Raw genomic sequence first — 15,959 nt, forward strand, 5'->3', positions numbered from 1 at the left:
CTATACGCAAATTTTAAATATCAGGAATTTCTGTTTCAGTTTTATTAAACAATAGAGATTTTATACAAAATTTGAAAATATCCTGAGCTACTTTACAATTTATTGAAATACTTTAGTTTTGTTTTGTTTTATAAAACTGCAATATCAGTGTAGCTATAGGTTAAGTAGTAACTGTAATTAAGAAGCAATAAAATGCTTATCTTAAAAAACTAAGACGGTTAGGTTAGGTTGTGGTTTTCTATTCAGCTTTTCAGGTAAACTCAAATATTCACAATATATTTGACAGTACGGTTTAATACTAAGTGAAAATAAGTACAATTCCTTACTGTCATACATAGTACATAATTGCACTTATGGGGCTGTTACATTTACCTTCCCATTTTTGGAGGACGGACTGGAATGCGTACATTACACGGTGGATGGTGTTCAGTGGGACGGTATATATATCCCCCCCCCCCTGGGTAATATATACTGGGTATGCTAGGCAAGGGAAGGCTGATGTGTGGAGAGAAAGCAGTAGGACCTAGGATAGGAGACGGGGGATCGAACACCGGCCTTGCAAGAAGCTAAACTGTGGGCGTGGAGTGCGGCCGTGTGCGTGCGAGGCGTGGAGTGCGGACGTGTGCGTGCGTGCGAGGCGTAGAGTGCGGGCGTGTGCGTGCGGACGTGGCGTGGAGTGAAGGCGTGTGCGTGCGAGCGTGTGCGTTGGAACAAAGAAGAGGAGGAAGAGGGGCACAAAGGGAGGTGATTACAGAGAGGGAAACACCCGCCCCCCCCCCTCAGGAAGTCTTCTTCCTGAGGGGGGGGCGGGGTGTTCTTCTTCTTCCTGGCGACTCAGGAGAAACCAGGAAGATTCCCCTCATGATTACCCTTCCTCAGACATTGAGTCGCAACAAAAGTAGTTACAGAAATAGTAGGGGTAGTTGTGGCAGCCACAGCAGTAGTGCATGCGATAGGAGCAGAAGCAGAGCTGGGGTGCCATAGGCACAATCAGAGAACACATCAGAGGTCAACGGTTGCTCAACATACTTCCAGCGAGTATAAGAAAAATTGCAGGAACAAACGTGGACGTCTTCAAGAGAAAAGTGAATAGTTGTCTTCAAGAAGTGCCGGACCAACTGGGCTGTGGTGGATATGTGGGCCTGCGGGCCGCTCCAAGCAACAACAGCCTGTTGAACCAAGTTCTCACGAGTTAAGCCAGACCTCGGGCCGGGCTTGGGGAAATAGAACTCCAAGAACCCTATCCAGGTACAATCATTATACATAGCCATTTTCCATTACAACTATTATATTATACATCATTACAAATCACCATATATCTTCACCATCGCATCTTCATTCACTGCCTCATTATCAACCATGTCCATCATCACAATCATCCAGCATCATCAGCATTCCCGTAAGACCAAGGTGGAGCCACCTCGTCACCAAACACAAGGGACAAAGACCAACAACAGTAGACGAGGTCAGCAGCCAAGCCCGCCTCAGAGCGGATGTGTGCAACATTCTCTAGCCCTCAGCCGCCAGGTCAGTGCCTCGCCTCCTCCTCATCTGGGTGCTGACTTGGACACACTCGCAAAATCATCATGTTTCCCCCCCCCCCGCCACAGCTTGTAAGTGCTGACTCGGGTGAAGGTCTGAATCAGATATCCAGCGGAGGATCACTTGGGTCTTGCAAGCGGTGTTGCTGCTACATCAGCGCCAACTCTAGTTCCTGTTAGACCTGTGGCAGACTTCCTGGAAAACCTGCAACACTTAACAATTCGGTGTCGTCAACCTAGTGTGAGTGAGTTAGTTGCTCGTGTAATGTGCCAGTGAGGCTGTTAAGACAGGAATCGACCCCATCAGGAAAGTAGTGTTAAAGCCAATGGTAATTTTACTGTCTAAATTCTACAAGTGTTACTATGAACATCGCAGATAACACAGATACAACTGAACAAATAACAGAACATACTACAATAACAAAATACTAATCCCGTTTGCTTAGTTGTTCTGACACTCAGATGAGCACTCAGAGTAGAACCTATATGACACATTTGGGGAGACATTACAGCACATTAAACAGAGAAAATAACACTACAAAAACAATGATTCGTATTTTATATAAGAAGTACAAGAAACAGTTACTCCAAGATGACTTAGACACGCAACAGTGTTGATTCGACAAATGGCTGCTAGATTTCAACACCAGGAATTGTAAGGTGATGGAAATCAGAACCTAGAGACTAGGGGCCAGTATTCAACAAGTCAAAACTTATGAACCTGTACATCTTTTCTCCAACTTTGGCGACTTTGTTAAACAATTATTAAACAGTCTTGCGGGCATCGAAACTCTCCAATTAAATGTTATTTTGTTATAAACAGCCTCCTAGTGCTTCGGAGCAGTAACAAAAAGGAGGCCTGGTCGAGGACCGGGCCGCGGGGACGCTAAGCCCCGAAATCATCTCAAGATAACCTCCAGATTCCCCGCATAATAATGTACCATTCACTGTACAATAATGAAGTACTTGAATATGGAGTGTCAGGCAAGGCTGCCAAAAGACGTCAATATGCTAGAGTGTCACTTGTGTGAGGGGTGGGGTGGGGGTGGGGGTGGGGTGGGGGATAGATGTGCATGCCAACATTCAGGAGATGAAGAGGAGAGGGGAGGAGAAGGATGGTGAGGGGGGAGAGGGGAAGAAGAGGATGAGAGGACATGAAGATGGAGGTGAAGATAGAGCAAGGGAGTGATAAGGAAAGGGGGGTATAACCAGTCAAACGGCTGATGAAGTGAAGCTAGGAGAAGGGGGTATGGGGACAACAGCAGGGGTAAGGGGACAGCAGCAGGGGTAAGGGGACAGCAGCAGGAGTAAGGGGACAGCAGCAAGGAGTAAGGTGACAGCAGCAGGAGTAAGGGGACAGCAGCAGGAGTAAGGGGACAGTAGCAGGGGTAAGGGGACAGCAGCAGGAGTAAGGGGACAGCAGCAGGAGTAAGGGGACAGCAGCAGGGGTAAGGGGACAGCAGCAGGAGTAAGGGGACAGCAGCAGGTGTAAGGGGACAACAGCAGGAGTAAGGGAACAGCAGCAGGTGTAAGGGGACAACAGCAGGAGTAAGGGAACAGCAGCAGGAGTAAGGGGACAGCAGCAGGAGTAAGGGGACAGCAGCAGGAGTAAGGGGACAGCAGCAGGAGTAAGGGGACAGCAGCAGGAGTAAGGGGACAGCAGCAGGAGTAAGGGGACAACAGCAGGAGTAAGGGGACAGCAGTAGGAGTAAGGGGACAGCAGCAGGAGTAAGGGGACAGCAGCAGGAGTAAGGGGACACCAGCTAGGGAAGTTGGCTCAGCTACTCACCTGCTTGACAACATAATATGCGAGGCTCAACTGTTGACGTCAACCCCACAACCACTCTTTCTTACCAGTCAACTGTCTCCATTAGTGGAGCATTGTTGACGAATTATACTCAACCGTTCTCACTGACATTTGACCTTACTTTGGTTACTTTTGTGTTATTTTATTATCAAATTTTATATAATATTTCATCTACTCCACGTTGGGTATAAAGGCAGGATGGGAAATTTTGGCATACACATAGACCCTACATTATATATATATATATATATATATATATATATATATATATATATATATATATATATATATATATATATATATATATATATATATATATATTATATATATATATATATATATATATATATATATATATATATATATATATATATATATATATATATATATTTATTTATTTATTTGGCGGTTGGTCAGTAAGCTCTTGTGGTGTGTGGCGGCTTCAAGAGGATGATATATAGGCCTTTGACCCAACACACGCACACACGCACGTACGCACGTGCGTACTCTCACTCACACACACACACACACACACACTCACACACACTCACACACACACACACACACACACACACACACACACACACACACACACACACACACACACACACACACACACACACACACACACACTCACACACACACACACACACACACACACACACACACACACACACACACACACACACACACACATTAGTGGCCTCGCGGCCGAGTGGATAGCTCTTGGGGGGGGGGGGGGGGTCATGGTCCTAATGGCCCGGGTTCGATTCCCGACGGAGGCGGAAACAAATGGGCAGAATTTCTCTCACCCTGATGTCCCCTGTTCACCTAGCAGTAAACATGTACCTGGGAGTTAGACAGCTGCTATGGGCTGCTTCCTGGAGATGTGTGTACTCACCTATTTGTACCCACTTATTTGTTCTTGCGGGGGTTGAGCTCTGGCTCTTTGGTCCCGCCTCTCAACTGTCAATCAACAGGTGTACAGGTTACTGAGCCTATTGGGCTCTATCACATCTACACTTGAAACTGTGTATGGAGTCAGCCTCCACCACATCACTTCCTAATGCATTCCACTTGTCAACTACTCTGACACTGAAAAAATTCTTTCTAACGTCTCTATGGCTCATTTGAACACTCAATTTCCACCTGTGTCCCCTAGTGCGTGTGCCCCTTTCTGGAAAATAGTCTGTCATTATCTACCCAATCAATTCTTGAGAATCTTGTATGTGGTGATCATGTCCCCTCTAACTCTTGTCTCCCAGTGACGTGAGGTTTAATTCCCGTACCGGGAATAGAGGAAGGACCAGATTTGTTTCCACGACAAATAACACCTGGCTAACTCTCGTAGGAGAGCTCACAAGGCGCCCTGCTCTAAAGTGTGTGTGTGTGTGTGTGTGTGTGTGTGTGTGTGTGTGTGTGTGTGTGTGTGTGTATGTGTGTGTGTGTGTGTGTGTGTGTGTGTGTGTGTGTGTGTGTGTGTGTGTGGGTGTGTATGTGTGTGTGTGTGTGTGTGTGTGTGTGTGTGTGTGTGTGTGTGTGTGTGTGTGTGTGTGTGTGTGTGTGTGTGTGTGTGTGTGTGTGTGTGTGTGTGTGTGTGTGTGTGTGTGTGTGTGTGCGTGCGCGTTAAAGAGATAAATATATGTAGTAAATATAACAGGAAAAATAGCTTGGTAAGAAAGGCGGGGGCCAAGAGCTTATAGGTCGATTCTACAGACACACAGTTACTAGAGACACATACAGCGTGTGTTGTCAGACCAATAAACACACTTAGGAAGAAGAAAGACAACAGAGGTAGAGACTACAGAGAGAACTACAGAAAGGAAAACAACAAACGAGATGATAACATTGACTGCTAAGATATGTACAAGATGCAGTGGGATGCTGCTGTAATCTCTGGAGTTCATCTCACTCCAGAGATGAACTCTGAAGCTCATCTCACTCCAGAGATGAACTCTGAAGCTCATCTCACTCCAGAGATGATCTCTGGAGTTCATCTCACTCCAGAGATGATCTCTAGACTTCATCTCACTCCAGAGATGATCTCTAGACTTCATCTCACTCCAGAGATGATCTCTAGAGTTCATCTCACTCCAAAGACGTGGGAGAAAAGCCAAGAATTAATGTTTATTCTCAGCATTACCCCATGTTTCAACAGGCTAAGGCCGAGAGGCAGACAAGAGAGAACGGGGCAAAAACATGGAAATACTACAGAGAACTAGGAACGGAGGACAATAGAGGCACTAAAGAGAGGAATATATACCCCAGAGTCAGAGTTGAGAGATGAAAGGCCAAACGTATCCCGGGATCCCGCCAAACACACACCGAAACTACGACGTTGGTGCAACGTTCGAACAAGTTTTAACACCTCCTAACCAGTTATAACAACCAATATATCAAGTTGTAACAACGTTCTAATACGTCATAAACACGTTAAGCCAAGATGTAACAACTTTATTACAAGTTGTAACAAGCGGAAAATAGAGACAGTTTCGGTTTGTGTTTCCAGGGATGACATACTGGTTACTGTGGAGGATGTTAAGAAACACCTCGAGGAACTAGACGTAACAAAATCTGCAACAGGACCAGACTTAATACCGCAATGACGGTTGAAGGAGACTCCACAGGGACTTCATTACCCACTAACTTTTCAATAAAATACTTGGAACTGGAAACCTCCCAGAATTTTAGAAAAAGGTAATATTTCGTATTGAAGAAAACGGGACAAACAAGAGGCACTGAATTAGACCATAATTTTACAGAGAATATTGACAAATATTCCGTGTAAAGTGATGGAAAAGGTAATTAGGTTGGGAATAATTGAACATTTGGAGAGGGAAATCCTGTAACAAATGGAAAACAAGGAATTAGAAAGGAAATGTCGTGCTGGACAAACTTGATCGACATCTCTGATAAGGTTATCTTGAGGTTATCTTGAGATGATTTCGGGGCTTTAGTGTCCCCGCGGCCCGGTCCTCGACCAGGCCTCCACCCCCAGGAAGCAGCCCGTGACAGCTGACTAACTCCCAGGTACCTATTTACTGCTAGGTAACAGGGGCATTCAGGGTGAAAGAAACTTTGCCCATTTGTTTCTGCCTCGTGCGGGAATCGAACCCGCGCCACAGAATTACGAGTCCTGCGCGCTATCCACCAGGCTACGAGGCCCCTTAAAAAAGTTCTTAAAGACAGGAAAAAAAATTAGGCTGTGTACACTGTATTTTCCTAAATTGTCAAACAATATTTGATACTGTTCCTCACGATAGGCTGGTGTTGAAGGTGTAGCAGCAAGCAGGGATAACTGCCAAGACACTGAACTGGGCAAGTGACTACCTCAAGGATAGCAAATTGAGAGGCTTTCCTTCCTCCAAGTTGAAACCCTCATATAAGATGAGGTTTCAAGTTGGAGGAAACTTGGAGGCTTCCTTGAAACCTTCCTTAAGGGGTTTCAAGGAAGGTTAAGTTAGGTTTCCTTCCTTGAACCCTTGAAACCTTCCTTAAGGGGTTTCAAGGAAGGCGGTAACCGGTGGTGTTCCCTAAGGGCCGATCCTGGGACCCACAACTCTTTATAATTTATGACAATGAGCGCACCGAAAGTGTGAGCTCGTACACGTCAACATTTGCACATGACGCAAAGATAACGAGACGTGCACAAGGTTACACGAAGACCTTAACACACTGCACAAGTTGCCAAACAAATGATTGACATAATTTAATCCAGACGAAGGTAACGAAGATGGGATAAGGAGACCAGAATGTTATGTACACCATAAGGGGAAGGCAATTACAGGAGTCGGAGAGGGAAAGTCTTTACCAGTCTCCGTGGTGTAGTGGTAAGACACTCGCTTGGCGTTCCGCGAGCGCTTTGTCATGGGTTCGTATCCTGGCCGGGGAGGATTCAAATCCTTAACTGTAGCCTCTGTTTAACTAAACAGTAAAATTGGTACTTGGTTGTAACAACGATTCTTTGCGGCGGGGATCGTATTCCAGGGACCTGCCCGAAATACTACGCGTACTAGTGGCTGTACAAGAATGTAACAACTCTTGTATATATCTAAAAAAAATATATAATAATTTAGCAGTAGATATCTTACAGAAGATATAATCAGCTAAACCTATTAAGCAGTAGATGTAGCAGTAGATATAGTAATGATTCCATCACTATCGCCAGGACACATACACAAGGTAGCACATGGAATGCAGGCAAACATTAGAACGTTATTTAGTAACCTAAATCAGGGCTCTTTTCATGCACTCTACACAACCTTAGTAAGACCAATACTGGAAAATGCATCACCGGCCTACAATCCGCACCTTGTGAAGTATAAGACCAAAATGTAAAAGTACAATGGTTTGCTATAAGGTCCTCTGAGCTCTTCACAGCTAAGAGGACTGAACTATTAAAATAACCTAAGGGAATTAGACCTCACATCCTTAGAGGAAAGAAGAAACAGAGGAGACGTGATTGCAACATACATGATACTGAGGGGGAATTGACAAGGTGGACAAGAACAGTCTCTTGAATTTTAAGAGAAAGTAGGGCGAGATAACAGAAGTGGAAGCTGGAAATGCAAATAAGTAAAAAATGAATGCAAGGAAGTTCTCGTAGCCAATACGACTGGACCATAAGCAGAACGTACGGAAAGAAGTTGTGGAAGCCACCTCCTTCCACAGCTTTAAAGCAATACTTGATAATGACTGTCAGTGTTAAAATACTCTTTTTTATTATTATTATTATTTTCTACCACAGACGTGGCCACACATTTACAATGCTAAGCAGCATATATACATTTTCTTCTGTCCTCCATAGACAGGGTTAGAGATCAGTTAAAATACTGTTAAATCATAACGTACCGGATACAAGAAGTCTGGCTAGTGGGGTATAGAGAGCTAGAGCTCACATCACAGTATGACAGGTAGACACTGACAGGTCAGCACACACACTCTAAATGTATCGTTCTTGGCACTTACTTCTCCCTCGCCTCCCCTCACCCCCCTACCCTCCCCCTCCTCACGTGATCACCAACTATAACACGATGCCAACACTCCCTCTGTCCCTTCCCCTCACCCGTCCTAGTCTCCCCTTATCCTCCCCTCACCCGTCCTCTCCCCTTATCCTCCCCTCACCCCCCCCTCCCCCTCACCCCCCTCCCCATCAACCACCACGACCATCCCCGTAAAATAACAGTTCCTCAGAGTCCGCCACAGTCTACGAGGGTGAGTCAGGACGGCTCCTCAGCCAACCTCTGGGAGTTATAATTAATATACATTGACCCAAGTCGTTCTTATTATTATTATTGCTTAGTACAGGTCTTGAGTGCTGCCAGAGAAACACGTAATATTAGTCCTTTGATACTCTTCTTGACAAGTCATTTTGATTTGTAAAAATCTTATCTGTTAAATTCATAACACGAAAATAACTTACACTACAAAAGATATATATTTAACAAGAAGGTTGTGAAGCCAAGTTAAAAATAATATGTGTAACTATAGAAACCCAGCTGTGTGGCCCAGCTGTGTGGCAGTGTGGCCCAGCTGTGTGGCCCAGCTGTGTGATAGTGTGGCCCACCAGGGGGCCACTTGGTTGTAACGCTGTTAGTCTTGTTATCACTGTCGTTATAACCTTCGCCAGTTTGGCCATCTTCCTCCATCCCACATGAGCTGGACGGTAGAGCGACAGTCTCGCTTCATGCAGGTCGGCGTTCAATCCCCGACCGTCCACCAAGTAGTTGGGCACCATTCCTCCTCCCCCCCCATCCCCGTCCCATCCCAAATCCTTATCCTGACCCCTTCCCAGGGCTATATAGTCGTAATGGCTTGGCGCTTTCTCCTGATAGTTTCCAGTCCCTTCTCCTTCGTCGCGTAACTCTAAGCTAATTCACTATTGTGTGCTTGGATGTACAACACGATATGAGAAACTTCATTTATTTGGATTAAAGCGATATATATATATATATATATATATATATATATATATATATATATATATATATATATATATATATATATATATATATATATATATATATTAGAAAATCGTTAGAGCAGTACGGGGGGGTGATTCGAACCAGCGTCCCGGGTGCTCTCAGCCGTGCGTGTTGTCCGCAGGTCACTGGAGCGATTCCTTGTACTTGCTTCAAGGATTTTCTCGTAGATATGTAACGTTATTGTCATGTCCTCGTCTACCATATATATTGTTAAGTTAGGTTAAGTTAGGTTAAGTTAGGTTAAGTTAGGTTAAGTCAGGTTAGGTTAAGTTAGGTTAGGTTAGGTTAGGTTAAGTTAGGTTAGGTCGGATGTTTAATTTGTAGACGAACCGTTTTGTGTACGAAATAACTTGTATCCTTGGATACAGCCTCCCTGTGTTTACTCATCATAACAAGATATATTTGTATTTATGATAACACGTATTTGAACTAAATACATGATACACATAATCCCACATGTGTATTCAAATGTACCTTTTTCTCGTTTATCCGTCTGAAGTATATAAGGTTGTACATCGAATGACTATTTCGTATCGAGACAAACATATATATATATATATATATATATATATATATATATATATATATATATATATATATATATATATATATATATATATATATATATATATATATATATATATATATGTCGTACCTAGTAGCCAGAACGCACTTCTCAGCCTACTATGCAAGGCCCGATTTGCCTAATAAGCCAAGTTTTCATGAATTAATACATTTTCTCAATTTTTTTTCTTATGAAATGATAAAGCTACCCATTTCATTGTGTATGATGTCAAATTTTTTTTATTGCAGTTAAAATTAACGTAGATATATGACCGAACCTAACCAACCCTACCTAACCTAACCTAACCTATCTTTATAGGTTAGGTTAGGTTAGGTAGCCGAAAAAGTTAGGTTAGGTTAGGTTAGGTAGATTAGGTGGTCGAAAAACAATTAATTCATGAAAACTTGGCTTATTAGGCAAATCGGGCCTTGAATAGTAGGCTGAGAAGTGCGTTCTGGCTACTAGGTACGACATATATATATATATATATATATATATATATATATATATATATATATATATATATATATATATATATATATATATATATATATATATATATATTTCCTGACTGCCACATCGTCAATCAGTGCAAGATATAAGACAATCAGTGCAGGTGTAAAAAAAAAAATCTGGACCGGGTAAGAGAATAATGCGAGATCACTGGAGCCAGCGAAGGTTACACATACATATATATGAATACATTGGATTGGACATAAATAGAAGTTGCCTATAGTATATATAGGCTAATATAGGCCTTGTGCAGTGTCCTTTAGTCCTATGTTCCTGTGATTATCTGGGCCATGTGGGCTTCCTCTCCCAGATCTCTGCCTGTTACTGTCTTCCGGACTGCTGCACTTCCTCATTGTTGTTCGTGTGTTACACCAGTCCTGCGTTCATCACTCTTAGTTAGGTGAAGCAAGGCATGTTCTCTTCCCACCAACAGCAGACACCACCGAACACTGGGGTAAAGTGGCGCCCACCAGGTGAGGACAGGCCCCGCCAGGAGGGGGCAGCACACACCAGGAGAGCGCAGCCCCACACCAGGAGAGGACAGCCCCACACCAGGAGAGGACAGCCCCACACTAGGAGAGGACAGCCCCACACCAGGAGAGGACAGCCCCACACCAGAAGAGCGCAGCGCCCCAGTCACAAGTAGAGTGCTTGAGAACCTACCTTGCGGAGACTGAGGGCTGGTGAGGGGGCGGGGACGAGGGCCCTGGAGACCCCCGCGGATTATCCATCTTGAGAGGCGACACTGGCGGCGAGCGGAAGTCGTCGGTGTCGGAGGTGGTCGTGTCGGCCTCGTCGTCGTCGTCGACATCATCGAGGCCATCTTCCCTGGAGTCGCCGACGCTGCCGGGGCTGCTGACACTGTCGCTGTAACACGGTGCAAGAGAGGCGCCATCAGTTATCATCAGATACATGAAGTGTTTCAAATAGCTACAGCACTCTATATTTCAGTCATAAATGTCTGTATTATATACTTACATTACTCTACTAAATACATTACGGTATACAGTTAGACAGGAGGGGGGGGGGCCGGTCGGCCGAGCGGACAGCACACTGGACTTGTGATCCTGTGGTCCCGGGTTCGATCCCGGGCGCCGGCGAGAAACAATGGGCAGAGTTTCTTTCACCCTATGCCCCTGTTACCTAGCAGTAAAATAGGTACCTGGGTGTTAGTCAGCTGTCACGGGCTGCTTCCTCGGGGGTGGAGGCCTGGTCGAGGACCGGGCCGCGGGGACACTAAAGCCCCGAAATCATCTCAAGATAACCTCTCAAGATAGACAGGCCAATAATAATAATAATAATAATAATAATAATAATAATAATAATAATAATAATAATAAGTAATGTCGGTAGTTTTCATCTTAGACAAGGAGGAGAACAAGCCTCAGGTCGCCATTTCTTAGGAAGCAAAAAAAGTCAAGGAAATAGAATGATTTCAATGTGTTTATAAGCAGTAAGGAAGAGTAAGGAAACAAGTGATTCTAGGTACAGGGAATTACCTGAATACAGGTAATATAATAATAAGTACTGGAATTATAATGAGACTTAGGGAGGCCTGGTCTTGGACCGGGCCGCGAGGCCATTGATCCCCGGAAGCTACACAACTTGGGTTGGGCTTCATCTAAAAACTGTATCACAGTCTGGACTGGAAGAAGCCTGTGAAGTTATTAAGTCAAATATATACACTTAATTAATTTTTAAAATTGGCTTATGAGATAACTTGATGCAGAGTTACTACAATTACTAGCAATTTGCCACAATAAAACTCTAGGAGTAATGCACCTTATATAGAGCAAGGTCCTAACACATACTGCACACTTTCAAGATATAAAACGAATATGTTTAACACGGCTAAAAAATAAACAACATGCAAACACACGTGAAGCTATTGCACACACGTGGGTAGAGGTATCGTAGTCCTCCACGACTACTGTATCATGGGTAGAGGTATCGTAGCCCTCCACGACTACTGTATCATGGGTAGGGGTATCGTAGCCCTCCACGACTACTGTATCATGGGTAGAGGTATCGTAGCCCTCCACGACTACTGTATCATGGGTAGGGGTATCGTAGCCCTCCACGACTACTGTATCATGGGTAGGGGTATCGTAGCCCTCCACGACCACAGTATCATGGGTAGGGGTATCGTAGCCCTCCACGACCACAGTATCATGGGTAAGGGTATCGTAGCCCTCCACGACTACTGTATCATGGGTAGGGGTATCGTAGCCCTCCACGACTACTGTATCATGGGTAGGGGTATCGTAGCCCTCCACGACCACTGTATCATGGGTAGGGGTATCGTAGCCCTCCACGACTACTGTATCATGGGTAGGGGTATCGTAGCCCTCCACGACCACTGTATCATGGGTAGGGGTATCGTAGCCCTGCACGACCACTGTATCATGGGTAGGGGTATCGTAGCCCTCCACGACCACTGTATCATGGGTAGAGGTATCGTAGCCCTCCACGACTACTGTATCATGGGTAGGGGTATCGTAGCCCTCCACGACTACTGTATCATGGGTAGGGGTATCGTAGCCCTCCACGACCACAGTATCATGGGTAGGGGTATCGTAGCCCTCCACGACTACTGTATCATGGGTAGGGGTATCGTAGCCCTCCACGACTACTGTATCATGGGTAGGGGTATCGTAGCCCTCCACGACCACTGTATCATGGGTAGGGGTATCGTAGCCCTCCACGACTACTGTATCATGGGTAGGGGTATCGTAGCCCTCCACGACCACAGTATCATGGGTAGGGGTATCGTAGCCCTCCACGACTACTGTATCATGGGTAGGGGTATCGTAGCCCTCCACGACTACTGTATCATGGGTAGGGGTATCGTAGCCCTGCACGACCACTGTATCATGGGTAGGGGTATCGTAGCCCTCCACGACTACGGTGACGGTACCCACCCATCCCGGCAGGAGTGTCAACACACTGGGAACAGCTCCCATGACTGGTCTTCCAAGACACTTGAGCGGCCTTCTTCAAGGTACACTAGACCGAGTCGCACCACCGCCACCTGCCCACTCATCTATCATGAGGTTATCTTGAGGTTATCTTGAGGTTATCTTGAGATGATTTCGTGGCTTTAGTGTCCCCGCGGCCCGGTCCTCGACCAGGCCTCCACCCCCAGGAAGCAGCCCGTGACAGCTGACTAACACCCAGGTACCTATTTTACTGCTAGGTAACAGGGGCATAGGGTGAAAGAAACTCTGCCCATTGTTTCTCGCCGGCGCCCGGGGATCGAACCCGGGACCACAGGATCACAAGTCCAGTGTGCTGTCCGCTCTTGTGGGTGGGGCTGCGCTCTCCTGGTGGGGGCTATATAATAGTTCTATAATCTACCACCAGAGGCCGCCCCTGACACAACACCACAAGGTGTTGCACCACCATACATAACCTTACAAGTTTAATGTCCAAATAAATACAGTAACGAAGGAATGAAAATAATTATAATAATAAAATAATAATGTAACCAAAGCCGTCAAAGATTGAGGAAAGTTGTACACGTTCGTAAGTACTTGCGTAACTGCTTCGTGAATCTAGGTCCTGGTTCCTGTACTTGTACTGTACTTGTACTACTAATTGGTTCCTGTACTAATATTAGTGGCATCTCAACATGCCACTAATATTATGAACATATTTTGTCAAGCTAAAATATGTTCATATATATTGAACATGAAAAAGTTAAAAAAAGAGTTGTGGAAAAAGTGTTTCCACCATTTGTAAATACATATTAATCTATATAGATGCAGAGGCAGGGAGTGTGTGGGCTTATGGTGAGGGGGGGGTGGTGGGGTGGTGGGGTGGGGGGTTGTGGTGGGGTGGGGGGTTGTGGTGGGGGAGGTGAGGGAGTGTGAGGGGTTGTGGTGAGGGGGGGGGAGGGTGGTGGGGTGGGGGGTTGTGGTGGGGTGGGGGGTTGTGGTGGGGGAGGTGAGGGAGTGTGAGGGGTTGTGGGTGTAGGGTTCATGGGGTTGTGGGTGTATGGTTCATGGGGTTGTGGGTGTAGGGTTCATGGGGTTGTGGGTGTAGGGTTCATGGGGTTGTGGGTGTAGGGTTCATGGGGTTGTGGGTGTAGGGTTCATGGGGTTGTGGGTGTATGGTTCATGGGGTTGTGGGTGTATGGTTCATGGGGTTGTGGGTGTAGGGTTCATGGGGTTGTGGGTGTAGGGTTCATGGGGTTGTGGGTGTAGGGTTCATGGGGTTGTGGGTGTAGGGTTCATGGGGTTGTGGGTGTAGGGTTCATGGGGTTGTGGGTGTATGGTTCATGGGGTTGTGGGTGTAGGGTTCATGGGGTTGTGGGTGTATGGTTCATGGGGTTGTGGGTGTATGGTTCATGGGGTTGTGGGTGTATGGTTCATGGGGTTGTGGGTGTAGGGTTCATGGGGTTGTGGGTGTATGGTTCATGGGGTTGTGGGTGTATGGTTCACGGGGTTACGGGTGTATGGTTCATGGGGTTGTGGGTGTATGGTTCATGGGGTTGTGGGTATAGGGTTCATGGGGTTGTGGGTGTAAGCTAGAGGAAGTAGTGTCGTAGTAGTGGAGTGGTGTGACGGTGTGGGGGGCCAGTATATCCAGTATTCTATGTCTTAACTGAAGATTAAGTCTTCAGTTAAGACATAGAATACAGTCTATGTGTGTAGAAGAGACTGCCTTACAGTCAGTAAGACAGTCTCTTCAGGTTGAACATAAACCTTGAGGAAAAACCAGAAAAAGTGAGAAAATTATAAAGGATCATATTGTGAACACTTATAATTATTATTATAAGTATTATTATTAATGCTGCGTTGATTATAACAGTCTCCACTAGGAAACCATAGGGAAAGGTTATACCAAAGGGAGCACACCATGGTATTTAATAGTAGGTTAGATTGATAAAGATTAAGCCAGCCAAGAGGTGGCACGGGCATGAATAGCCCGTAAGTGGTGGCCCTTTCGAGCCATTACCAGTATCAAAAGATGATACTGGAGATCTGTGGAGGTGCGACTGCACCCTGCGTGACGGGAGATGTCTCCCGGACCAAGTGGTGACCAAATGGTGAAGTAGGTTAGGCCCTCAGCTATGTTATATAGTCGCTATGCTCCAGACGTAATTATCAAAGGCAGCACTAAGCTAGGACGGCTACATAGCACTCTACGCCAGAAATATACACACCGGGCGCCGGCGAGAAACAATGGGCAGAGTTTCTTTCACCCTATGCCCCTGTTACCTAGCAGTAAAATAGGTACCTGGGTGTTAGTCAGCTGTCACGGGCTGCTTCCTGGGGGTGGAGGCCTGGCCGAGGACCGGGCCGCGGGGACACCTAAAGCCCCGAAATCATATCAAGATAACCATCTCAAGATAACCAAGTGAGAAGGTAAACACGCGGAACGAAACATGAAAGAGAAATACACTTAAGGCGTTGAGGAGAGAGAAAAGTGGCAGTTCAGGAGTACAACTACATTATTCAACGAGAAAACTGCGGTTTGCCCTGAAAACTAATTCGATGTACACATGCGGCAAGGTGACACACCTGACTGTTGTGTAATGAAGTGGG

At 45.5% G+C, this 15,959-nt stretch overlaps 1 protein-coding gene across 8 annotated transcripts in view; it reads right to left on the reverse strand.

Annotated features, from left to right (window-relative positions):
• The window catches only part of LOC123752869 (protein FAM13A), a 421,243-nt gene that overhangs the window by 227,713 nt on the left and 177,571 nt on the right, over positions 1–15,959 (reverse strand). For all 8 annotated transcript variants that reach the window (XM_069311068.1, XM_069311074.1, XM_069311073.1 and 5 more), the window contains exon 9: positions 11,074–11,277. In XM_069311068.1, the coding sequence (XP_069167169.1) occupies positions 11,074–11,277 (204 nt within the window). The remainder of the gene's footprint in view (positions 1–11,073; positions 11,278–15,959) is intronic.

Source organism: Procambarus clarkii, chromosome 69 (assembly GCF_040958095.1).
Source record: "Procambarus clarkii isolate CNS0578487 chromosome 69, FALCON_Pclarkii_2.0, whole genome shotgun sequence".
In the NCBI taxonomy this organism is placed as follows: Eukaryota; Metazoa; Arthropoda; class Malacostraca; order Decapoda; family Cambaridae; genus Procambarus; species Procambarus clarkii.